Raw genomic sequence first — 27,449 nt, 5'->3', positions numbered from 1 at the left:
GCAAGGCAAGCACTCCGTGCACCAAACCACACCCCAGTCCTTTTCAAAGGTGACTAGTATGAATGAAAATGCACTGTTAAGTGTAAAATACTCAGGATTTCAGAGACTTAACATGCACACAAAAATGTAAAATATCTCTAATACTTCCTAAACTATTTTCTGCTAAGTATTTTGGGTATATTGGGCTAAACATGATATACTATAAAAATGGTATCTGTACTTTTAATTTTCAAACCATAGCTGCTGGAATATTTGAAATTACCTAGGTAGTTGGCAGTCTACTCCTGGTGCCGATCTAGATTACAATGGGGAATGAGCATTTGAGGAACCACGGGTCTAAAATAGTTGTAAGTTTTCTGAAAGAGACAGTTCTTGGTTTTATCAAAGTCCTTGCTGTGGCCTAAAAATCAGTTGCTGAAACAGGAGGCAAAGTTCATTGGGCTGAGGGAGGTGACAGAGAAATCATTAAATAGCATTAATAGAGAGAACAGACAATAATGTTTCCTGTCAAGGTTTCTCAGCCTCAGCATTGTTACAGTATGCCTGTGTGTGTGTGTGTGTGTGTGTGTCCTGGGTATCATAGGATGTTTTGTAGTATCTCTCGTCTCTCTCCACTAGATGCCAATGGTATCAACTACCCCCAGTCTTGACTACCAAAAGTGTCTCCTGACTGTCCAGAGCAGAAGTGGAGTAGCATGAATTGCTTGTGGTTGGAAGCCATTCATCTAGCTGCATGCTCTGAACTTTTATAAGTGAGGAATGACAGTGCACTCAGTGGAAGAGCACAGGCTTTGCATGAAGCCCTTCAACTGCCCCACACCACAAAAAATAAAAAAAGAAAGAAAGATTTAAGTCTTACAATGTATTTCAAAGGCAAAGTTCAAATTCATCCACTTTAATTAAATGGTATTTCATAAAATATTTTTGTGGTGATGAGGATCAAACCCAGGGCCTTTTGTACACAAAACAAATGGCATACCACTGAGGCACATTCCCAGCTCTCATAAAATAAATTATTGAAATCAATGTCATTGTACCTGAGAATATAGCTGAGTGGCTCAAGTCACCAGCACCCTGGGTTCAAGTCACAGTACCCAAAAAAATCAAGAAACAAAACAAAACAAAAGGACATTGGAATATCATTGCACAGATATTTTTATTGTATATGTATATATTGGATACACTGTTTAAAAAGAATAAAATCTTATTCACTAGAACACAGGAGAAAGTAAATAAAGTTATTACACAAATGAAATGAATATAGACTCATATTACGGTTGCTAACATCTATAATTTACTTATTTGAAACTACAGGATTGTTAGAAGATATGTACAATTGTAATATTAGTTCAGGGCCTTATAAAACAAATTTTACTGGTGGTATTTACATGTGGGTAGAAGAAAACTGATAATCATGTCTCAGACCTTACTTAACAGTGACATTTTTATATTATAAAGAAAACAATAGTTGTTTCTTAAAACAACTCCATTCTAATATAGTTTCTTTTAGCTTTAAATGAAGTTAATGGATTGACCTTAATGTAGTCAAGTTTCAAAATGAATGGAATAGACTTTGATACTTTAGCTTTCTTACACGAGGCACCTTCTCTTAGCAATGGGGTAGTTAATTCTGATCTGAGACCTCAGTTCTGAGGAAAAGGTGAAGGTCAAGAAGCTACAGATGTCCACCCACTGCCACAGATGCACACTCATTATCACAGATGCACACTCACTCCCACAGATACATTCACTGTCAGACACATATTTTCATAATTGAGTGTTCAGTGCTAGATGTCTACTCACTATTACAGATGCACACTCACTGCCATAGATACAAAGTGACAATGAGAAACCACAGGCAGTTCAAAGGATGCAGCAGAGCACAACTCTCTAGGTAATGTGAGTCTGGTGGGAAAATAAGCTAAACTTTTTGTCTTAATGTTTGAAAGAAGTTGTTGCATAGATTACAATTTTTTATTTTGTTGTTGTTGTTGTTTTGTTTTTTTTGTAGTGTTAGGGACTGAGCTCAGAGCTCAGAGCCTGAGCTTGCTGGCTAGGCAGACACTCCCCACTGAATGTCATTCCAGGCCTCAATTTTTTACTTCCATAATAAAGGTAGGTAAAATAAAGTTATTGGTATTTTATTTAGATAGGTGTATCAAGCTTTTAAACATGACAACATAAAACTACACATCTTGTCGTGAATACCTGGCTTATATTTAATAAAGTGAAGCTAACATTATACTGAAGGAACACAGCAAAAGGCTGACAAAATAGACCCATATTAAAGAAAAAAAAATCTCACTCTGATGAGATTAACAACATGGAATAGCTTTGAAACACCAGAGAGGCAACTCCTCTATCCCTTTGTTAATATGAATAGTAATAAAGGAAATCACTGCTATGTATACTTAGAATAAAGGGAAATACAAACTACAAAACCCACTCTAGGAAGAAGAAAAGCCCTTATTCTTCACGGAAGCTTTATCTCCTCTGTGGTATCGGTGGTCTCAGAGAACATAGGAAACAGTGCTGTATTGGGACGACATACAAAAGCATCAGTTTCGCCCCCTAACTCTGATAACTGTTCTAGAGAAGACACACAAGGATAATGGTCTTTTAACATATCTGGCAATTTAGAAGTCTTCTCTAGAAGGCGTCTGGAACGTCTCACTGGAGTTAGAAACTTTAGATCTTTAAAGGCAGAATTAGTTTCATCAAGTTGCATCTTCTTTTTTATACTGAAACACACAAAATGATTCTCTAAATTCAAAAGCATGATAACAGATTTACTTTGTACTTCTGTACTATTTATCATACTGAACTTGTATGGTGTAGGCTTGTGGCTGGCTGTCTTAGAGAAAGGGAGAGATACTGAACATTCCTTGAAGTAAAGAACATATGCTTGCCTCTTGATTTGTTGTTACAACTACCATATAGTACATTGGAGTATCTGTAGAATCCCCGAATTCCTCAGATCCAAAACCAACTGTTAGTAATTAATAACGTAGAGATTAAAGTAGAATGGCACAATTTTCTTTTTCACAATGGCAATATTTAGCAAAAAGGAAAGCCAATGAAGTATTTAATATGGAAAACTGCTCAATGATATTCCATTTATGTGAAATTTTTCTTACATTAAAAACTAATAGTTAAAACCTGAAGCTGTGGTCAGTGATCCCTCACCCATTGCCAGAGTTAGTTCCAAAGTCCCCCACAACAGGTAAAAATTGGTGAAGTAGCAGCATTATAGTTGTTCTTTGCTATATCAAGATTCACTTATTGTTCTTTGTGTATTTTCACCTATCATGGAGGTCTTTGGAATGCAGCTCCAACCATAAATGGGGGATCACTATTTACATTTCTTTTAAGCCCACATTACAGTGAAGCCACAAGAAGTGAACAGATAGTGAAGGATGACTGTAATCACTTTAAAATATCATATTTTAAAGCAAGTTCCAGCTTAAAGCCCTGTATTTGTTCCCTACCATAGATGAAAAACAATTAAAAATTATCGTTCTGCATAAAAACAAATCAAATCACGTTACCTTTGCAAGTATGGTGTTGTAGATATATTATATTTAATTAAGCAACTTGCTCCCGTTTCTGTTTCAGGGGTTCTGACATCATCAGTTGTATCTTTTGTGTGGTGGTCTTGCTCGTTCTCATAATCTTTGCATAGCACATCTCTATTATCCTTATTCTCTCCTTCTGGATTTTCTGACTCTAGATCAACAACTTTATCTTCAATGTAGATTTCTTGGATTTGTTCATTGGTTACATGAGTCTCCTTGGTATCTTCTATAGAAACACATTTATAAATTTAAGCTTTTGGTCAAATTTTCAAAATAAAAGAACGAAATCTATGTTACCTATTACTTTTCCCAAGTAAACACTGCTAACAACTACCTAACAAATATAATAATTAAGCCAACCTTGTCCTTGGAATAGAGTCTATGAATGAAACATGATTGAAAACAATATATAAAATAAAATCAATGATATAAATGAAGTAAAAAACAAAGGGCTTATTGGAGCAGATAAAAAGGAACAGGGAAATGGTTAGGAAAAGCTTTGTGACGTCTAGACTGGGTCTTGAAAAACGAGCATCCACCAATCCCAAGGAAGATAATCTTGTAATGAAATATGAAATAAATGTATCTGTTAAGATAGTAATGAGCCAATATAGTTAGAATACAGGGTAAGAAACAAGATGGGAGTAGGAGGTGGTGAAGAGTTCAGAAAGATAGATGGGAATTGGACTATAATGAACTCCATACATAAAAAGTTTGGTAAAAATGCATTATAAGGACCAGAAGTTTGGCCTAGTGGTAGTGCTTGCCTCGCCTGTACAATGCCCCGGTTTCAATTCCTCGGCACATACACAGTAAAAGTTGAAAGTGGTGCTGTGGTTCAAGTGGCAGGGTGCTAACCTTGAGCAAAAAGTGTCTAAGGACAGTGCCCAGGTCCTGAGTTCAAGCCCCAGGACTGGCAAAAAAAAAAAAAAGCATTAGGTTTGTGAATGCATGTCTGGGTGTGAATGGGCATGCGTGTGTAGGGAATGCCAGGGAGTTCACCTTTCCTCCTTTCCCCTGTTCTTTCTGTTATCTCCCTACTCCCTTCCACTGCCTTACCTTTCTCCCTTCCTTTGGACAAAAAGATGATAAGAAGGGACAAACAGTAAGAAAAGACAAAGTTGAAAATAAAACATGTTAAATTTTAAATTCTTAAGACAGCAAATTTCATTAATTTGAAATTAATTACTAGGAAAATCATTCCAAGTTTTTCCTAAGAGATGTTTTAGTTACACATGCGGTTATGGCCTTTCTAGTGAGGAGAAGTTGAAGAAGGAAATGAGGAAATATAAATCCATTAATTCAGCAAATACCTAAATGTCTGATGTATATCAGGCATTAGATCAGGACTAAGGTTTCTATGGTTAGATACATTAGATACTGTCTTTGTACAGCGTTTACAGTTTAGAAGATTAACAAGTAATCAAGTTCATCAACTACTGCACAGGAAAATACAAGGAACGTAACACAGGTGCATTAATCTAGGTTGAGTGGGGTGAGGGGAAAGCGCACAATGGCCAGTAGTAGCTGGGAAAGTTTCAGGAAGTGATGTCTGCAAGGTGAGTATGAAATAAGAAAAAGTAGAGAATGGGTACGGAAGGTAAAGATAATATAAATCCTTCTGGAAAATTAAAAGGAATTAAAGAATGTGGAGGAAAGGGAGGACAAGAAAGGAAGTTGTAGTCAGGGGTTCAAACAACAGTGATTTGGCCTTTTGGTTGCAGTAAACAGAATGGATTGGAAACAAGCAACACATAGGGAAGCAGGAAACTGAGGAGACTGTAGTCTACATAAAAGCTAGAGACTATTGTGACCATGGTAATCAGAGTAAGCATAGAGAGAAGTAGATAGATTTTAAGAGATCCTTAGGTAATTAGACGAAATCTGATTGGTTGGAGGAGAACAGACTAGAAAGAATTAAAGGAGGAAAAAATATCACTCTGGATTTTGCTTTGGATGACCAAACCAACTGACCCTGTCACTCACTGAAATGGAATCTAAAGAAGGATCAGGTTCTATTTATTCATGGAAGTTTATTACATTTTACTGTTCTCAGAGATTCAGAGACAAGATTGGGTTTTCAAACTTTTTCTTCCTTTTGTTTGTACTAGTAGTCTTTCCTGGGTTTTCTTTACACCACTTTTCAAGTCCTACATTAATTATCACAGTTCCTATCTTCTCCTAGATCAGATTAACAGGCTTCATAATTGCCACTATAAGCACTCTCTCTTGGAATACAGCAGCATGTTAATATCATTAGCATTTACCCCAAAGGTACTTTATCCCTTTTTCTTTTCTTTTCTTTTTTGCCAGTCCTGGGGCTTGAACTCAGGGCCTGAGCACTGTCCTTGGGCTTTCTCAAGGTTAGAGCTCTACCACTTGAGCTACAATACCACTTCTGGCCTTTTCTATGTATGTGGTACAGAGGAATTGAACCCAGGTCTTTGTGCATGCTAGGAAGCATTCTACCGCTAGGCCAAACTCCTGGCCCGATTTATACCTTATTTTTAAAAAATCTTAAATGCTAAGAAAAAACTTACGTATCAAAATCTAAAATTTTGGTATGGTTTCTGACTTTATTTACAGGTTAACCCTTGACCTAAATCTCTCAATTTTTTTTATTAAAGAATTTATTAACATTGATTTTTACATCATATTTCAAATGACGTGTTTAACAAGTATTCAAAAGGGAATCTCTATATACAATCACAGGCTCTTAATTTTTAGAACATAATCAAACACTCTCAGGTAATGCACTCAAATATATGCTGACTGAAGGATGGGTAGTGTTATTGCAAACAGACTGGATTAATTTTTCTAAACAAAGGAGAAACATTAGATTGCATTCTATATAGTGATTTCTTCTTCTAGTAAACTAATTAATATTAATACCTAAAATTTAATGAAATTGCAATATATGATACTTGCTGTATACAACTATTTTATACATCAACAACTGTTCTGACAATCCCCATTTTCAAGATCAAGGGGTTAACTGCAGGAATTACAAGTGTATTTTTTTTTTTTTTTTTTTTTTTGCCAGTACCAAGGCTTGAACTCAGGGCCTGAGTTCTCAAGGCTAGAGCTCTACCACTTGGGCAACACCACTTCTGGCTTTTTTTCCCCCCTATGTATGTGGTAGCAAGGAATCTAACCCAGGTCTTCGTGTATGTTGGGCAAACACTACCACTAGGCCCAGTGTGACTATTTCTAAATGTGCTTTTCTAGTACAGGATTCAATATGTGAAAGTCTTCTGAGATTCTTAATCAAACTACTTCACTTTATTTTCTTGTTTTACAGCACTGGTGATTGAACTCATGACCTTTAAGATGCTAAGCACAGGCTCTACCATTGAGTTATATTACTTGCCCTAAACTGTCTCCCTTCTTTTCTTGGTGCTGGTCTTGGGGTTTGACCTGAGAGCTATTCCTAAGCTTCTTATGCTCAAGGCTAGCACTCTCCCACTTGAGGCACAGATTTACTCTCAGCATTTTTTCAAGTAATTTATTGGAGCTAAGAGTTTCACAGACTTTCCTGACAGGGGTTGGATTTGAGCCATGATTCTCAGAGCTCAACCTAAGTAGCTAGGATTACCAGTGGCTAAATTGCTCCATATTTAGGGCACAAAGAAGTAAGGTAACTTTTTTATATAGTCAATAAATTTGGATCTTATTTCCTCAGTAAAACTTCATTCTTGGCCGGGTGCAGTGGCACACCTGTAATCCTAGCTACTCAGGAGGCTGAGATCTAAGGATCACTGTTCAAAGCCAGCCCAGGCACAAAAGGCACAAAAGGACCTAAGACTCTTATTTCCAATTAATTGTCAGAAAAGGGGAAGTGGGGCTGTGGCTCAAGGGATAGGGTAGTAGCTTTTAGCTGAAGAGCTCAGGGGCAGTGCCCAGGCCCAGAATTCAAGCCCCATGTCCCGCCCCCCCCCCCACACACACACAAAAATTCATTCTTATTTATTTTTGGCAGTACTGGGGATCAAACTCAGGGCCTTGTACTTGGCAGGTCAGCACTTTATTACTTAAGGATAGACTCCAGCTAAAATATCTTCATAATACAAAAATCCAGTTCATCTCATAATCTTCATATTTTTAAAGTTAAAGTAGATAGAAGAAAAACTAATTCGCTGGGCACAGTGGCTCATGCCTATAATCCTAGCTATAAGGTTCAAAGTCAACCAAGACACTAAAAAGTCTGTGACACTCTTATCTCCAATTAATCTCTAGAAAACCAGAAGCAAAACTGTGGCTCATGGGGTAGGGCAGTCACCTTGAACTGAAGAGCTCAAGGACAGTGCCCAAGCCCAGAGTTCAAGTCCCACAAATGACACCAAAAAAAAAAAAAAGAAAGAAAAGCTAATTCAACAAATGTTTACTAAAATCATAATTCAGTTGAAAGAAGTAAAATAAAACTTACCAAAATTAACTTTCTCTTGACTCTTCTTTGTTAAGATATCTACAATTTCATGTCGCATCTCTTCAATAGGCTTAATGTATTTTAATGAAGAAAGTAGATTTATATTTTATATTCTTAGAAATAGGTTATACAAGTAGAAAATATTAGTCCACTGATTATAGTTTCACACACACAATTTTATTTTTTTTACACTAGTATTAGGATTTGGACTCAGAGCCTGTGCTTGTAAGCACTCTATCACAAACCATGCTCATAGACCTTTTTGCTTTTATTATTTTTTAAATAGGACCAAACTTTTCCACTGGCCTTGTTGGCTCTCAATCTTCCTGCTTATGCGCTTATGCTTCCCATGTAGCTGGGTACATGCCACCACCTTTTTTTTTGGTTAAGAGGGAGTGGTCTTGTAATCTTTTTCTGTTCAGGGTGGGATCATCCAAATCTCAGCTTCCTGAGTAGTTAGGATTACAGGCGTAAGCCACTATAGGCTTAAAACTATCTATCTATCTATCTATCTATCTATCTATCTATCTATCTATCTATCTATCTATCTATCTACCTATCTACCTAATTTTTTTTTTTTTCAGTCCTGGGGCTTGTACTCAGGGCCTAAGCACTGCCCCTGCCCTTGGGCTTTCTCAAGGCTACTGTTCTACCATTTGAGCCATAGCTTTTTTCTATGTAGGTGGTACCAAGGAATTGAATCCCAGTCTTTGTGCATGCTAGGCAGGCACTCTACCACTAGGCCAAACTCCCAGCCCCTAAAGCTTTGTATTTTAAAATAAGACACTGGGTTTTATTTTTTGACACAGGCTCTTGCAATGTAGATCATGCTGGCCTCTTAGTAGAAATCTTTTTGCCTCAGCTTCCTAAGTGCTGGGATTATAGACATGTACCATCACACTTGATTCAAAGCAGTGATTCCTTTGACCTGTGTCTCAGAGCACGTATTACTAGTTGGAAAACTTGTTTATTTTTCCAACTTAAAGAATAAAAAACAAACTTAAATACTAGAAATTTCATATTTAAAATAATCTCCCTCAATTTTTAAGTCTTGGGTGATTATTGTTGCTTACTTGATATGAACAAAAATAATGAGTTGTTAGCAAATTAACACTATTAACTATTATTCTATTTTGGAGGATACAAGAAATTAAACTGAGGGTTCCAGATTTGCTAGTTAGGCCCTCTATCACTTGAGCCATATGCCCAACACTTTTTGCTTTACTTTTGCTTTCAGATTAGGTTTTATACCTTTCCCTGGGTGGGCCTTGGACCACTTATACTGCCCAAATAGTTGGGATTACAGACATGTACCCCCATACCTCTCTTGTTTTTGAAGTGAGATTTTGCTAACTTTTCCCTGAGCTGACTTCTAATTTTCTTTCTTTTCCTTCCTTTCTTTCTTTCCTTCCTTCCTTCCTTGCTTCGTTCCCTCCTTCCCTCCCTCCCTCCCTCCCTTCTTCCTTCCTTCTTTCTTTCCTTCCTTCCTTCCTTCTGTCTCTGTTTCTCTCTTTCTTTTTTTGTTGGTCATGGGACCTGAACTCTGGGCCTGGGCACTGTCCCTGAGCTCTTCAGCTCAAGGCCACTGTCCTGCCCCTTGAGCCACAGCCCCACTTCTGGTTTCCTGGTGGTTAACTGGAGATAAGAGCCTCACAGACTTTAGTGCCCTGGCTGGCTTTGAATTTTGATCCTCAGATCTCAACCTCCTGTGTAGCTAGGATTACAGGCATAAGCCACCACCGGGCCTAATCTCTAATTTTGACGTTCCTTTCTTCTCTATCTCCTGAGTAGTTAGGCTTATAAGCATGCACCATCACATTCTGCTATATTAACATCAGCAACTCATTTTTCGCTCACATTAAAGTTCTGGTGAAATCTTGTTTCACATATCATTAAAAACATCTATGAATGTGGGGCCGGGAGTATGGCCTAAGGGTAGAATGCTTGCCTAGCATGCACAAAGACCCTGGTTTGATTCCTCGGTACCACATATATAGAAAAAAAGCCGGAAGTGGTGCTGAGGCTCAAGTGGTAGAGCTCTAGCCTTGAGAAAGTCCAAGGACAGTGCTCAGGCCCTGAGCTCAAGCCCAGGACTGGCAAAAAAAAAAAAAAAAAAAAAAAAAAAAATCTCCGAATAACTTAAGATTGGTAACCCTAATATATTTCATTTGTTTAAAAATCTGTTATTTAGCCAGGCACTGGTGAATACACCTGTAATCCTAGTTACTCAGGAGACTGAGATCTGAGGATCATGGTTCAAAGCTGGCCTGAGCACAAAAGTCCATGAGACTCTCATCTCCAATTAACCACCAGAAAACCGAAAGTGGCATTTTGGCTCCAGGGATAAGGTGGTAGGTAGCCTTGAGCTGAAGAGCTCAGAGAGAGTGCCCAGGCCCAGTGGTCAAGTTCCACAACCGACTTCCACCCCCCCAAAAAATATACATATATATTATTTTCTAGATATCACATTTTCTTGGAGCTACTGTGCTTACTACAGTATTCAAGTATATTATATAAAACAGAAGCTTTGACTCATAATTTCAGTTCTAGAACTTAAGTCTTGCTTTTGATTTTCTTAGATACCAAAACACATTCTCCTTTCAATTTTCTTGGATAATTTTAATTCTTCCTTTCCAATTTCTGCTCTGGTATCACATCTTTTTCTTTATTGCTTTCTCTGAATCTTGGCTCCAGTTGTATATCCTTGTTATGCTACCATAAAGTGCTTTAAGTACTGTGGTTCTTAATATAGTAAGACCCTAACATTCCCTGCCAACTAAAGGCTATTTAATCCCCTTAAACTTCAGGAACGAACACAGTCATCATCCAGACATTACCTGTTGAATCTCCCCACCCCCAGATGCTGAGGATTAAACCTAGGACCTTGTGCATACTAATATTTGATTTTTTTTTTTAACTAGGTAAAAGGTGCGGGTTCTGATAGATTTTTCGTAAGAAAGACCAAAAAAGGGTAATTAAAATTACCTATGTAAGCAATTTTCAAGAATGCATTTCTCAGCAATTTGTTCTAAAGGCAATGTTTTAGTAACATTTATCCATTTATCCATACAACAAAACCAAATCTCAAACACACACTCTCAAGAGATGATGTATTTTATATACATAGCTTTGTTCATCATCAGAATAAATGAGGTAAAAGGAATGGTATCTGACCATCGTGATGACATTAGGAGTAGATACAATTGTTTATCATCTTCTTTTCTTTTTGTATGAGCAAGACCAATTTATATAGTGTATAAATAAAATTATATGTACAAGTATTCCTACTTCTCCCCAAAGTCATTAAGGCTTAATAACATTTTGAAAGTTAGTATAATTCAATTTACTTTATATTCAATAAGAAAAGCATTTTAAATTCAGTCTCCCAGTAAATTTCTCAGCAAGGCAGTGAGTAAGATGACATTTCATACTAAAATAGCTATCATAGAAAATTTATTAAATTTACATTTGTTTTATAAGGTCTGATTATTTCTAGTAAATAAGTGAAAATTTGAGAAGACTAAAATACAATGTACACAATGCAATTCTGTGGCCTTTATTTTTGGTGCTGAGACTGAACTTAGGGCCTTCAGGCTCTTCCACTGAGCTGTACACTAAGTACCTCACCACCCTTAACATCCATTACTCCTAAACAAATACCTAACCACAATATTGTCAAGGTATACTGTGATATGTTCTAAACTAATTCTGAGTTGTTTATACTGTAAAAATAAAGGTCAATAAATTTCAGTCTCACCTGAGCTCCTGCCAAAATGGCCTTCTCATAGATTGAGATAAGATTTTCAATAGGACTTGTGATTGGTTCAATCCGTACAAGACATATCCAATATTTAACAAGTGTTTTGGCATCTGGAATATTTTTAATCAGGTCATTCAGTGTGACCATTATTTCTTCTTTTGGGTATCCCTAAAATAGCAAGAAGTTTGTAGTATGTTTTAAATATGAACAATTAATAATGATGCTGTAAAGCAGTATCAATGAGTGACAAAAGATAGGAAGTCATTAGGAAATTATTAATAAAAACATTCACTGTAACTCTTGTGACTTCAAACTTATTCTCAATGAATAAGAAGCATACACATAAGAATGAGGCAGCAAAAATGAAATATTAGTTGAGATATACATTAATAAGGATGAACACATCTTAGTTTCCACATTTATCTTTGTATCGATAATGATTCTATTTGTTAATGCTTTAGAATTTTTGTACCTACTAAATGTCTATGAGTGAGAACAGCCTATAAAGCTCACCCATTTAACTGTCTTCATTGGGTTTTACTATTATGTTAAAACGAATCTGTTGTGGTTTATGTTAGAGTTAAACTGAGTTTAACTCTTGTCTACCAAGGTAGACAAGTTCCATTTTATCAAAACAAAAAAGTTTAACTAGATAAAAGAATAGAATCAGAACTTTCCTGCCTATAACTTTCATTCATGCTCTAATGCATGAAAAATTAAAAGATGCTTAAAAAGACTAGAGTAAGATTTGAAATCATATTCTATATTCACTCTTGCTATGGACCTTAGACACTGGGGTGTATCCAAAATAAGATTAAAGAGTAAACAAAATACAAAATATTCTGGAGTTGATAATATTCCCAGAGTGTGTAAATATCAAAATTCAGTTATGAAATCAAGAGCAAGAATAATCTTGGTTTAAATTAATGCAATTTTGTTGGAGAATATTTTTGATGGCTTAAATCTGTACTAATAATTCATGTAGTAATGACTAATTTTTATTTTTATTTTTTGCAGTTAAGGGGACTGAAAGGTGGAACTCAGGGCCTTGCACACACAACTTGATTTCTCAACTGACTCTCTACCACTTGAGGTACATCTTCAGACTGGCTTTTTGCTGGTTATTTTAGAGGAATCTAGACTTTTCTTCCAGGGCTGGCTTTGAATAGCCACCTTCCAGATGTTAGCTTTCTAAGTAGCTAGAATTATAAGCTGGTTAAAGCCACAAATACCTAGCTAATTTTTAATTTTGTATATCAGTACTGGGGCTTGAGATCTGAGACTGGTGCTCTGGCTTGGCTTTCTCATCCAAGGCTGATGCTCTACCACTTGAGTCACACTGCTACACCTGCACTTCTGGCTCTTTGCTGTGTAACTCGAAGTAAGAGTCTCACAGACTTTACTGCTTGGGCTGGCTTCAATCCTAAATTGTAAGAGCTCAGCTTCCTGAGTAGCTAGGAGGAATGATTATTTTTAATAAAAACTTGTTGCTAGACTTTAGCAAAATATTTGAGTAAAGAAAATAACTTGTAAATATGTTTAACAAATACAAGAAACAGAAATATCTGAAGGGAAAGGAAATATTACTCCAATTTACCAGACATAATATCTTAGAGAAATACAATATTTATAATGAAAAAAACCCGTTAACCTTTTGATACATTTATGGAAAATGAATGCAAAGCAAATTAAGGCTGGTAACATAGCACTATTAAATCAACACATCAATGACATTAATTGCCCAAACCAATGACAATATAATTTGACAAGATAAAATGTTTAAGATAATTGTATACCATAAAAGGCTGTGCAATTATGAGATAAAAACTCTACCTTATTAATCAGGCTTAGGCATTCAGAAATTGTTTTGTTTACTTTTTCAGTAAATAATCTCTGTTCATCTTCTTCTGCCATTGTTGTCCAAAAAGAACCAACTAGTTTTTCCTTTTGTCCTTCAGGCTCAAGCTGGGTCATTGAGTTAGGAGGCCTTTTCAGCACTCTCCCTTTGTTGGCTCTCCACTCACTCAGACGAGCTCTATAGTCAGAGGCAGTAGATAAGTGTTAATTACTTTGATATTGATATCAAAACTGGGAAATTGAAAAGGTTTAGCATAATCTGAATCTCATAAGTAGTTCTAAACTGGTAGAGAAATCTTATGCCTAACAATGATATGTGCATAGACTCCAGGAACGCATTTTTAAATGGACAAGTTACGTTTCCTAGTTGTTATTAAACAGTTTACCTAGATCACCAAAAGCAACCTTCATACTATATAAAGCATAGTCATTTTAAGCCATATTCTCCCAGGACATACATACACATACATACACACACACACACATGACATATATATATATATATATATGTGACTGTATATGCCAGAAAAGAATTCATTAACAAATCTAATTCATTCAAGGAAAATACATGCCAGGTCCACAAATGGTAATTAAAAATTAAGATAAAAAAAATGAAGTAAGTTTCATGTACTCACTTCCTCTCTTCTGCAGTTTCTTTGGGTAGAGCTGATCTTTCAACAGTTGCCTTTGCTATAGTATGTCTGCGCTGATCAATGGCTTTTGACTTTTGTATTAGCTTGGTATTTAAAGATGGATCAGGTCTGACTACATTTTCCGATGCTGTGTTTCTTGATAGTGCCTTACTTCTTTTTACGTCCTGAAAAGAACCTGTTTTTACAGAAGATAGAACTGGTTTTGACTGTAGTGATTCTTTTTTAGGTGGCCCTTTTCGAATTGTAACATTGGCAGAGATTCTGCTGATGCCTTGTTTCACGGTGTCCTGGGTGTTACTTTGGAGACTTCTAATAGGAGGCCGAACAAAATGTGTATTCTGAGATGTAGTGTTCACAAATTTAGTGGTTAGAGATTGAATGGTGGCAGTCTTGGTGGAGACTTTATCACTTTTCATTTTTATACTGCTGGTGTTTACAGGTTCAGGCCTTGTGGCTTTAGAGAAAGTGGATGAAAGTTTCTTTGTTGTGGCAGAACTCTCATCTTGGACTTGAAGAGGTTTTCTAAATGAATTAATCTTAGACTGAACGATTTGCCCACGATAACATCCAAGCACAGGTTTCTTGGGCATGTGAGCCTCTTGCTTTGGTTTGTCTGCAGTCACTTGTTTTTTACTATTGTTTTTACAGTGAAATGCCTGGCTTAATGTCATAGTTTGACCTAGGGGGTTATCTTTAATTGGTAACAATTTCTGATCATCATCTCCAAAATTAGATGTTTCAGTTGTTGTAGGTGGATTTGTTAATTCATTAGGAGGTTTTAAAGCAACAGAATGTTTTTCCATCAGGTTATATCTGTCCTCTGTAACTCTTTTGATATTTTCTTTGTCATCCTAAGAGAGTCATTTAGATAAATCAGTATTTGAGAACTCTTTCAGACAGAATATAAGAAAGGGAAAGAGGGAAAAAGGCCATTTATGAGTACTATATCTTACCATTTTTGCTTTAAGTTTCAGAACTTTTGTCTCTTCTTGAATGTTATCCTCAGGGGTCATCACTCTCTGACCTTTAGAACTAAAAAATCAATTAAAAATAAACAGATCCTGTACTAAGGCAGTTTCTTTTTAGGATAGGCAGGAGGGGGTGTATTAACTAATTTCCTTTGTTCCACCTGGCTTCACTCTACTCTGAGTACTCTCTACCTTGTTAGCTTCTAGAACTTAAGAGAAGTGCTCATGTTATCACAGCAATCAGGGCTACCAAGGGCCCTCCCTAAACCTCAATCCAGCCTAGACATGCTTTCTGTCCCTCTTTCCTCCTGTCCTTGCTTCAGGTTCCCACTGGCCTCAGTTTACCTGCCACATCTTTAAAATCCTCTTGGACTCAGGCAAGCAGCATACTCCATATGGAGCCTGAGCATACATACTGCAGGTCCATCCAGGGATGCAAGAGGGACCTAGGAGCATTCTGCCCTTTGAAGCTTTCTGCATCCAATTTTCAAACCTATAAATTTGTGTGTGTTGGTCTACATTGTGCTAAGAATCAACTCAAGGCATTGCAAGACCTCAGTTGAGATTTGTCCTAAGAGCTTTAATAATTAGTGTGATATAGTAGTATAAACAAGATGACTAAGAAAATTAAAAGTATTTTCTTAAGTCTTAATACCACCTCCCATAGAATATGTTATCCTGAACTCCTTTGTGCAGCTACAGACTGCATACTGTAAGCTATCACAATCTTTTAACAGGAGATTACAATAATTTTGTGTAAAATTATGAGAAGAAAAGATGGCAGACAAGCTGCTGTTTCTAACTCAGCATCCCAAATTCAGAGATTATGTTAAAATGTGAAGAAAAAAAACTATACATTAGAATTGATGAAATATGCTACTTTTAGCAAAGCTTTTCATTGGTAGCAACCAGAATTTGATTGTTCTAAAAATTATGTGGTTTAATTGCTATAGTTTGGTTTGTTAATTTATTAAAATGTTTTGAAGGAATACAAGGCTAGTGCTCTACCACTTGAGCCATAGCACCATTGCTGACTTTTTCTGTGTATGTGGTATCGAAGAATCAAACCTAGGGCTTCGTGCATGCTAGGCAAGCATTCTATCACCAAGCTATACTCCCAGCCCCATCTAATCTTATTTACATTGTCTTTCACATTCTATTTGCTCAATAAGACTGGAGAAAGGGCAGAACTTTGTCATAGCTTGTACTACATATATTTTTCCTGGAAAAGTATTTATTAAAGCATTCATTATCTTTTTCAAAGTTCTAGACAAATGGAGAAAATAGGAACATTGACCAACCATAAGGTTTTTTTTTTAAATGCAATTTTATTGTTATTATTAAGGAGTTGTACAGAAGTGTTATAATTCTGTAGGTCATTTTAAATTAGTAGTCCATTTTAAACAAGTAATGATCACTCTTAGATGAAAAAGAACCCGAAAGAATGTGTGTCCAGTGGCAAAATCCAGATTCAGGGAACCTTTTTACTTTCTGCTTCTTATACTTTTGTGATGTTTTTCCCATAACCAGCTACTAAACAAAATAATTAACAAAATAATATAAAAGTATTTCTATAGAAAGCTGAAACAGGGCTGGGAATGTGGCTTAGTGGTAGAGTGCTTGCTTAGCATGCATATAGCCCTGGATTCAATTCCTCAGTATCACATAAACAGAAATAGCCAGAAGTGGTACTGTGGTTCAAATGGTAGAGTGCTAGCCTTGAGCATAAGAAGCTCAGGGAGGGCTGGGAGATTGGCCTAGTGGTAGAGTGCTTGCCTAGCATGCATGAAGACCCAGGTTCGATTCCTCGCTACCACATACATAGAAAAAAAAAGCTGGCAGTGGTGCTGAGGCTCAAGTGGTAGAGCTCTAGCCTTGAGGAAGTCCAATGACAGTGCTCAGGCCCTGAGCTCAAGCCCAGAACTGGCAAAAAAAAAAAAAGAAGCTCAGGGACAGTGCCTATGCCCTGAGTTCAAGCCCCAGGACTAGCAAAAAAAAAAAAAAAAAAAAAGAAAGAAAAAAGATCTGGGAGGCAACCTGTTCTCTAAATAAAAACTCCCCTCATACACTGAGTAAAAACTGCTAAAGATCTGGAAGTATAAGTCAATTGTGGTATGTGTATGTAGTTGGCATACACGAGGTCCTAGTTCAATCCATAGTTAACAACAACAACAACAAAAAATTCCCCAATCCAAACCAAAACAAATGCCCTACCAAATTCTACAAAGAGTGACTTTTGGCAGGGTATAATGGCACACATTATCCCAGCACTAGGGAGACTGAGACAAAAGGTTTCCAAGTTTCTTAAAAAAAAAAAAAAAAAGGGCTGATTTGCATACTATAGCTTATACTACTAGACCTTGGCATATACACACATATTGTATCAAAATTGATTCCCAAAAGAGTGTAAATTAGGAGTTTGGCCTAGTGGTTAAAGTGCTTGTCTAGCATGCACGAAGACCTGGGTTTGATTCCTTGGTACCACATACATACAAAAATGCCGGAAGTGGTGCTGAGGCTCAAGTGGTAGAGCTCTAACCTTGAGAAAGTCCAAGGACAGTGCTCAGGCCCTGAGCTCAAGCCGAGGACTGGCAAAAAAAAAAAAAAAAAAAAGAGTGTAAATTAGCATAGAAATTATGATCTAATACATCAGGCAATACAGTAGCTTCTAACACATAGAACTAGTCCAAAATGATATGCTGAAAATATGATATACCAGATTTTGAAGGCTTTGCACCAAAAAAAGATGTTAAGTGTGTGTGTGTGTTGCTGAAGATTAAACCCAGAGCTTTTCTCAAGCTAGGCAAACATGCTACCACTGAGCTACATCTAAGCCCTTAATACTTTTTCACATCACACCAACATCAGGAATATAACTGTATTAAATAAAATGTTATCAAAATTTATTTTCATCTTTTAAAAACTCCATAAATGCAGTAACAGAAAAACTTGACAACTACAGATGTAGCATACCTTAGGTTTTTGTTGGACAGCTCTAGTTGTGTGTGTTTGCCAGTACTTAGGCTTGAATACAGGGTCTAGGTGCTGTGTCAGCTTTTTTGCTCAAGGCTGGCACTCTCTCTCACTTGAGCCACAGTTCTAATTCCAGCCTTTTGCTGATTAATTGGGAGTCTCACAACTTTCCTGCCTGAGCTGGCTTCAAATCTTGATTCTCACATCTCAGCCTTCTGCATAACTAAAACGTTACACACATGAACCATCTGTGCCCTGCTAAAATACAATTTTCCTGAACTGGAATAAACTTGGCCTTACCTGGATATTTTATTTTCCTGTTTGTATGAAAACATTGTCTTTCGTCTTAACAAATGTTCTGCAAGCTTTTGTCTTCTTTGCTCTAATAAAAGGAAAGAACAATAAGTCAACATTAGTCAAAACATCAAATGACTGCTGACTAAATGATTTCACTTTAAAAGTTATTCTTTTTTTCTATAGAAATTTTTCCAGTTGAGGGGCTGGGAGTTTGGCCCAGTTGGTAGAGCGCTTGCCTTAGCATGCACGAAAACCTGGTTTGATTCTTCAATACCACATACATAGAAAAAAGCTGGAAATGGTGCTGTGGTTCAAATGGTAGAGCTCTAGCTTTGAGAAAGCCCAAGGACAGCACTCAGGCCCTGAATTCAAGCCCCAGGACTGGCACACACAAAAAAAAAAAAAAAAAGAAGAAGAAAAGGAAAGAAAGAAAAATTTCCAGTTCAGTATTGCCTTTCTGAAACCATTCCATAAAAAGTTCATGAAACCACTCATTACATAATGATCATATTCTCAGAGCTGGTGGCTCAACCTGTTAACCCTAGCTACTCAGGAGGCTCAACTCTCAGAACCTAGCTAGGAACCTGCCCTGACAAACAAATCCATGAGACTATTATTTCCAATTAATCAGCAAAAGGCCGGACCTGGATGCCAGGCTCAAGTGTAAAGGAAGTAGGGAGGGGGGTGGAAGGGAGGGAGAGGGAAAAGGGAAGAAGGGAAGCAGGAGGGAGGAAGAGAGGAAAGGAAGGGGAGAGGGAAAGGGACCTAGTGTTCAAGCACCAGTTCTGACACAAACACAGAATCACATTCTCCCCTGCATGTGAACAAATCTGGAAAGCATCACTTCAACGTATGACTAAAGGGAAACTAAGATTTTAAGAAAAGTTAATGGTAGAGATGAGATCCTATTCTCCTGGTTCTGACTTAATTGGGTTAGGGGAGAATCTTTGTTTCTCAGGTACAGAACCACCATAGTATTTCTGCAAACCATCTAGTTTTAGGTTTTCAAAAAGTCAAAAGACAAACATTTTTTTTTTCCCCACGGAAAACGTCCGATCAGGCAACGCCCCCTTGCTCCGCCCCACCCCGCCCTTCCCGCCGCCAGAAATTCACTCGGGAACCCCGGCTCCGCGCAGGCGCACTGGGTCTGGGCGCTCGCAGTCCCGCCCCCCCCCCCCCCCCCCCCGCGGACCCGGGCCCACAACGCGGCTGGCGGGTCACCGGAGCCACGCAAACGCCCTCAATAAACCGATTCCCTCTCAGTGGAACCACTTCCGCGGCGGCGCCACCGCAGACACCGAGCTCGCCATCCACCACGCGGACTGCGTGGTTCCCACACGCTCTGTCTCACAAGTGTCGGGGGTACGGCCGACCGAGGGCCGCGTCCCCTCACCCCGCCCGCCCTCCGCTTCCGACACCGCGGCTGTCACCTCGGAACGCAGACTCGGCTCTCTGAGTAGCGGGCAGCTGCAGATTCCGGGGTACCGTCGGAGTAGTCATTGCAGCCTGGGGTCCACGGATGCGTCGCCCTCGGTCCGGAGCGCTTCCTCGCGCCACGTCCCGCCGCCCTCTCACTCTGCACACGCCGCGAGCTCTGCCCTTTGACAGCGCCGCCTCCGCCGCCCATTGGTGCCGGCGTGAATTGAATGCGCCAATGGGAGCCGGGGGGCGGAGCTTGCGCTGCAGTTGGGCGGGGCGGGGCTGGAGCCCGCGGGGTTCAGTTGGGGCTGGGTCTGCGGCTTTCAAACTCCGGGGAAGGAGCCTCCGGACCGGCGCGAGGGTCCGCGGGAGGAGGGGCTGGGGGAGGAGGAGGAGAGAGGGTCGGATTTCATTCGTAAATCCGGATTTTGAGTTTCCTAACTCTGTAACCCTTCTCCAGCGTCGTCTCTCCTGGTTCATGGAAGGGACGATAGGCTGGAGAGGCCACCAGCTTGAATGTCCACGTTTGCACCTAGACCTGCTTTCTCTTGTAGTCCCCCTACCCTCCTACCCCTTCTCCAGAAAGGGTCTTGCTATGTATCCCTAGGCTGGCTTCACACTCAGGCTTGCCCAGTGCTGGGATTACAGATGTGCAACACCACATTTGGCCCTTTCCGGACCTTTCTATTACATAATTACCAGGTGCAAACCGAGGGAAGAGAAAGGAAGAAAGTGAGGGTAGCTCTTCCTCCCCGCAAGGTTGCATATCATTCTCCTGGGACGACCAAGCATTTGTTTAGATATTTGGTGTGCACATTTAAATGTGTGCTACCACAATCATTCAATCCTATTTGTCTAGAGATATCACCTAGCTACACCTAGCTAAAACCCATGTAACCATATAGTCCATAATGTGTAACTACACAATTCAGAGCCAGGAGGGTTTAGGGGCAGGTGTGGAGAACATGATCTTGAGTCTTTCTGGTCTAAAGCCGGGACTTCCCATAAGGCTGCAACCGGACTCTCTCAGTCCCGTTTGAAGTGTAAGAACCAGGCAGGAAGATGGGACTTTTGGCTTCTGTTGCTGAGTGTGAGAGCCTCCACAGCTAGTACTCATTGCAACCAGTTCTCACTTTTATTTGCTTTTTTTTTTTTTTTTGGTCTGGCAGTACCTGGGCTTGAACTCACGGACTTGTGCTTGTGCTCTCATTTGGCTTTTTCCACTCAAGGCTGGTGCTCTATTACTTGAACCATGCCTCTGGCTTAGCTTTTTGTATTGGCTTTTTCCACTCAAGGCTGGTGCTCTATTACTTGAACCATGCCTCTGGCTTAGCTTTTTGTATTGGCTTTTTCCACTCAAGGGTGGTGCTCTATTACTTGAACCATGCCTCTGGCTTAGCTTTTTGTATTGGCTTTTTCCACTCAAGGGTGGTGCTCTATTACTTGAACCATGCCTCTGGCTTAGCTTTTTGTATTGGTTCACTAGAGATGGAGTTTTGAGAACTATTCTGACCAGGCTGTCTTCAAACTCTCAGGCTCTTGAGAGGCTTCTAAAGCCATCTTGCTAATAAGAAAAAATGATATGAAAAAGTATAAAGAAGGGCTTAGGAGAAGTAATGCACCTACTATCTGACAAATGTAACTGTCACTCCTCTATACATAACCTCAATAATAAAAAAATTAAATGGGGCCGGGAGTTTGGCCTAGTGGTAGAGTGCTTGCCTAGCATGCACGAAGATCCAGGTTCAATTCCTCGGTACCCCCACATACATAACAAAAAGCCAGAAGTGGTGCTGAGGCTCAAGTGGTAGAGTGCTAGCCTTGAGAAAGTCCAAGGACAGTGCTCAAGCCCTGAGCTCAAGCCCAGGACTGGCCAAAAATAAATAAATAAATAAATGGAAAAAAAAAAGGGAGCTTAGATGTGGCTCTGTGGTAGCATATTTGCCTGGCTTGAGAAAGCTCTAGGTTTAATCTTCAGCAACACACACACACACACACACACACACACACACACACACACATGCACCCACACGCACATGCACATACACACATTTCAGATACTTTACATCATTTTTGGTACAAAGTCTTCAAAATCTGGTATATCATACTTTCAGCATAGTTCTATGTGTTAATACTACTTTATTGCATGATGTATTAGATAATTTCTATGCTAATTCACATTCTTTAGGAAAATTTGATACAATGTGTGTTTATATGCTGAGATCTTATAGTATAAGCTGTAGTGTGCAAGTCAGCCTTTTTTTTTAGAAACTTAGAAACCTTCTGCCTCAGTCTCCCTTGTGCTGTGATAATGTGTGCCACTATACCCTGCTAAAAGTCACTCTTTTTTTTTTTTTTTGCCAGTCCTGGGCTTGAGCTCAGGGCCTGAGCACTGTCTTTGGACTTTCTCAAGGCTAGAGCTCTACCACTTGAGCCTCGGCACCACTTCTGGCTTTTTTCTATGTATGTGGTACTGAGGAATTGAACCCGGGTCTTCGTGCATGCTAGGCAAGCACTCTACCAGTAGGCCAAACTCCTGGCCCCTAAAAGTCACTCTTTCTAAAAAAATTAGTAGGGCTTTTGTTTTGTTTTGAGGATTTTTTTTTTGTCCCTGTTTACCTGAACATCTTATTTTTAGGATACTTTTGCCAACCTTGGGAGAAGCAACAAACAATGTCATGCCTCAGTCTCTGCTTTAGTGCCCACCCTGCTCAATTTGAGAGAGAGAAAAAAAAGCTGTTTCTCTTATTGGCAGCATTTGAGGAATGGAATGCGTAGACCCATAATGGGTGTTCAATGAGGTTTTCTGAATATTTGTCAAATGAGTGCGTAGACTGAGAACCCAGAGACCTGTCTTGATATTAATTGAGAGGTTCTCAGTTTGTCAACTCAATTATTTCTAGGCTCCTGGGGAAAAATACCTTTCCAGGTGAGACCCTAATAGGCTGATAGGCTTTAGTGCAAGGTATCTCACATACACAGATACATATAGGCCAAAGGCATCATAAATATCACCTAAGAAACAGCTTACTAAAGATGGAAAACAATGATTCAGAAGCAGGACTACTGTAGAGTGCAAAACTCAATGATGCAATGAAAATATTAAAAACTGAGGGCTGGTGGTGTAGCTCATTGGTAGAGTGCTTGTCTAGTGTGTGCAAAGCTCTGGGTTTGATCACCAGAATCAAGACCGGGGCGGGAGCGGGGGCGATTAACTCTCTGTCTATAATCCTAACAACTTAATAAGTAGATATTAGGAGAGTTATAGTTCAAGGGCAAAAAGTTATCAGAACCCATTTCAACCAATAAAAATCTGGGCATAGACTGGTAAGAATAAGTCCTCAAGATGTAGTGGTTCTAACAAGATGATCCTAAAGGGAAACCTGTCCAGTTGTAGGACAACCATAGGTTGTTCATTTGTGATACGAAATATATAAATGGAAGGGACCAGCCGGGTGTGGTGGCTCACACCTGTAATCCTAGCTACTCAAGAGGCTGAGATCTGTCGGGTACTAAAGTCTGTGGGAGTCTTATCTCCAATAAACCACCAGAAAACTGAAAAGTGGCATTGTGGCTCAAGGGGTAGGGCAATAGCCTTGAGCTGAAGAGCTCAGGGACAATACCCAGGCCCAGAGTTCAAGCCCCACGACTGACCAAAAAAAAAAAAAAAGGGGGGGGGGCTGCAGCCATGGGTGGTTTGCATAGGCCTAGGTAATTATAGATTTCTATTGAAATATTCTCTATAGCAAGTTCATATTAATATGAGTAAGTACAAATATTACTCTTAAGTTTATTATAACAAGTAAATATACATGAGTTCAATATTAAAACCACGATATAGAATTGATATGAGGTTTCAATATAACATATGATCTATAGTCATCCTAGCCTATTAATAGTGAGGACATTTAAATTAAAAAAAATCTTTAAAAAAAAACCAGATAAACCCTAAGATTCTACCTAGCATGCTAACTACAGGTGTCTGAAAACAACCCCTGTCATAAATTCTCCTTTGAAAAATCACGATTATTCGTAGGCTTTAACGACTCTGGCCACGTACTTAGCCCTGAGTTCCAAGGAAAGTGTCAGCTTTGCAGGCATGCGGTACCATGAGATGCCCATGCTTCGCCCACTTTCTTTTTGGTTTGGGGTGGGCCCCCAGTCCAGCCAGGGCGCTGAAAGGCCATGTGTGCGCTCCCCGCACCCTCCGCTTCCCACCTCCCACCTCCCGCTTCCCCTCCCTTAGAGCCTCACCCACTCCTCAGGGCCCGGGGACCTGGGGCTTCCCCTCCCACCTCTCCCTCCCCCGTCCTCCCTCCCTCCTCCCCCGCCCTCCTCGCTCGGGTCCGGCCTCTGCCCCGCCGGCCGCCAGGGGGCGCCGCAGGCTACCCGGCGCGCGGTTCCCGGTGCGGGCGAGCGGCGGAGAGGCCGGCCTGGCGGCGGCCATGGACCGCTTCGTGTGGACCAGCGGCCTCCTGGAGATCAACGAGACCCTGGTGATCCAGCAGCGCGGGGTGCGCATCTACGACGGCGAGGAGAAGGTAGGGCGGCGGTCCCCGCCGGGCCTGGGCGTCCTGGGCGCAGGCTGGCTTCCCTCCGGGTCCCCGCCCCTGGGCCACCCCCCCTCCCCCGCCGGCCGCGGCCTGGGGCGCTCGCCCGGGCGCCTCCCCCGCCCCATCCGCGCCCAACTTTGGAGTGGCTTCCGGTCGCCGCCGCTCGCCTGGCCCCCCAGCCCACCCCACCTTTAGGGGTGGCCCGTCCCCGGGCACCCGGGAGCCTCCTCCTCCTGGGGCCAGCCCGGCTCCGCCCTGTCGGGAACCGGGGGTACGCGCTCCCCGGCCCCGACGGGCAGCTGTGCGCGGGGGCCCCGGGGTGAAGCAGGGCTGGGGCGGGTCTGCCTTGCCCTGTAACGCAGGCGTCAATCTCAGCGCACGGCTGGCACACTGAGAAGTCATGGCATGGAAGGACGCATTTTGTGGGTAGTCGAAGCTACAACGCTTAATGGAGGAGAGGGATAAATTGCAATTCGTATCCCCCCCCCCCCAAAAAAGATTATTCTTTAAGTCGTCAATCCACAAGTTAACGCTCGGTGTCTCTGATCGATTTCCAGGCTCCAGTTTTGTCATCTGTTTACCTGTCCTTCCTTACCATGTTAATGGGACTTCCTCCTACAGGCACGTTGGTATCATTTCCTTGACCCATGGCTTTTTCTGGTCGTGCTTCTAGAATTACGAGTAATTTAGGACCTGGCTTTCCGGAGGGTATTTTTGGGGATTGCATTAACATCTCTTACTTAAATAATTTGATTGGGTTTAGTTCTTTGATTCACTGTGTTGACACGTTTTTATTTTATTTTATTTATTTATTTATTTTGCCAGTCCTGTTGCTTGAATTCAGGGCCTGAGCACTGTCCTTGGGCTTTCTCAAAGCTAGAGCTCTACCACTTGAGCTACAGCCCTACTCCTGGATTTTTCTATGTATGTGGTACCAAGGAATCGAACCGGGGTTTTCATGTGTGCTAGGCAGGCACTCTTACCACTAGGCCAAACTCCCCCAGCCCTGTGTTTGACACTTTTATTAGCTTAAACTTAGAGTCCTCTGTCTGTTTTGTTTTTGTTTGTATTTTCTTTTAGGCATGATCTCTAGGCCCAGGCTCACATTAAATCCTCCTACCTTAACCTCCTCAGTGGGACAAGCTGAACTTATTTACTTCCTCACCGAGCTTACATCTTCAGAACTATTTTAAGTGGGAAACTTAATCAACCTCCCTGATGAAGTCTGATTCTGCTCCCTCTTTAAGAAGAACAATGAGAGATGAGGCCTCAGAGACTCCTCCAATGTCATTCCCCAAGGGAGCACTGGGAAGTCATTGCCTTGCAGAGCACCCCACCTTGTTGTTTCTGGGACACCCATGTACACTTTAGGAGTACCTTTGCTGGCCGAGTGATTATGATATATTTCCCATAATATAAAAATCACATACAAGTACCTGTACATGGAAAACTTTTGTGGAACCAGAAAATTCTCATTTTTCCTTTTAAAGTTTTTTATGGCTTGTTATAGCAGACAACAGAAAAGTGTCATGGGAAAAGCCTTAACTGCTGGTCCTTTTATAACCTTTCAATGGATCCAAGTCAGAAAAGACCTAATCCCTTACTTGCTGGCCCATACTTTACCAGAAAGTTGTGGACAGGTAAATAACCTCAGTCCTTCCTTGCCAGAGAATAATTCCGGCAAGGCATAGAGATGAGTAAAGATGATGATAGATGATAGAAAAATTTATTTGAGATAAAAAGGAATAGCAGAGAAATAGCATGTGGCAAAGAGCTGCCATGGAAAGACAGCCATTCAGCCCATCTCTGCCATTGTGGCTGTCTTGTTGGTTCAGAGCTTGGCCTTGGGTTAAACAGGGAGGGTTGATTGGCTTTCTGATGGGTGGACCTTCTTTCTGTTTCCTGTTGGGTGGTGGTGTCTCAACCTTATTTCCTCATTTTCTGTCCTGTCTTCCTCATTCTCCCTGCCCCCATTTCATGGGCAGGTTTAGGTTATCAGCTTATCCTGCCATCTGTAAGCTGTATCGGTCACAATTCCCTGTTTAGCTGCTGTTCAACTAACTGATATCATTTTGAAGTAGTCAAGAACTCTTAACTCTTCTAAAGAAGTGATGATGTGGCTCAAAGTGGTAAAGCAATGTTCTGAGCCAGAGACTGTGAGGGTGGGTATCTTAATAGTAAAGTACTGCTTTAAAGCCAGCTTCTCTACCACTGTGCTGGAGAGACTCACGCTGTCATTTGTTGAGTTGTCTGCATGGTTCCTGCTATGATCTAGGGTCAGACTACTTGGGCAAAGTGCTGGGCCTTGGCTTCCTCCATTTGGTGGAAGGTTCTAGAAGGTTCTGGTGCTGAAGCCTAGACAACTGCTCATCAGCCTCCAGATGCAATCAGGTTAGACCACAATTTAGAAATCAACCCTTCAGTAGCTCCCTCAGCCTTGGAACTGCAGTCCAGATGCTGGGTCTTCATATAGCTACCCTTGTAGTGCATTCATTCCCTGGTGAGCATGCGCATGCATGAGTTGCATGCTCCTGGAGGATAGAATGTGTGCCTTAGCCATCCTTGTGGCTTTTGGCTAACTGTGAGTGGCAAACAAATTAAAAAAAAAAAAAATCAGAGCCAGGAATGCTCACTCAAATCTGTAATTATACCCACTTGGGAGGTAGAGATCAAGGAATCAAAGTTCAAGGCCAGCAGTTCAAGGCCAGCCCCAGCATAGACATTGGAGAGATTTCATCTCATACAATGTCTGGGCACATTGGCATGTGTCTGAAACCCAATGACTGGGTACAATAATGTACACCTGTCCTCAGTGACACAGGGAGTCTCAAGTAGGAGGACCAAAGCTCAGTCTGACTCAGGCATAAAATGACACCCTACCAGGGCCAGGAGTGTGGCCTAGTGGTAGAGTGCTCACCTAGCATGCATGAAGCCCTGAGTTTGATTCCTCAATACTACATACACACAG

The 27,449-nt window shown here is 40.4% G+C and overlaps 2 protein-coding genes across 2 annotated transcripts in view; one reads left to right on the top strand and one right to left on the bottom strand.

Annotated features, from left to right (window-relative positions):
- Positions 1-1,150: 1,150 nt before the first annotated feature.
- Positions 1,151-20,086, bottom strand: Ckap2 (cytoskeleton associated protein 2). Its single transcript, XM_090342314.1, has 9 exons — positions 19,940-20,086; positions 18,513-18,594; positions 15,225-15,303; positions 14,254-15,122; positions 13,595-13,796; positions 11,759-11,929; positions 8,002-8,071; positions 3,549-3,801; positions 1,151-2,741 (listed from the first exon to the last, which is right to left on the bottom strand). The coding sequence occupies exons 1-9, from the start codon at positions 20,007-20,009 to the stop codon at positions 2,474-2,476; spliced, it is 2,064 nt and encodes a 687-aa protein (XP_090198440.1). The 5' UTR covers positions 20,010-20,086; the 3' UTR covers positions 1,151-2,473.
- Positions 20,087-24,339: 4,253 nt separating this feature from the next.
- The window catches only part of Vps36 (vacuolar protein sorting 36 homolog), a 28,596-nt gene continuing 25,486 nt past the window's right edge, over positions 24,340-27,449 (top strand). Inside the window, exon 1 of the mRNA XM_090342312.1 lies at positions 24,340-24,469. Within this exon, the coding sequence (XP_090198438.1) occupies positions 24,374-24,469 (96 nt within the window). The 5' untranslated portion in view covers positions 24,340-24,373. The remainder of the gene's footprint in view (positions 24,470-27,449) is intronic.

The sequence above is a fragment of the Megascapheus bottae genome, chromosome 11 (assembly GCF_031878675.1).
Source record: "Megascapheus bottae isolate mThoBot1 chromosome 11, mThoBot2.hap1, whole genome shotgun sequence".
Classification (NCBI taxonomy): domain Eukaryota; kingdom Metazoa; phylum Chordata; class Mammalia; order Rodentia; family Geomyidae; genus Megascapheus; species Megascapheus bottae.
Note: the sequence above shows the minus strand (reverse complement) of the source record. Positions and strands in the feature narration are given on the sequence as shown.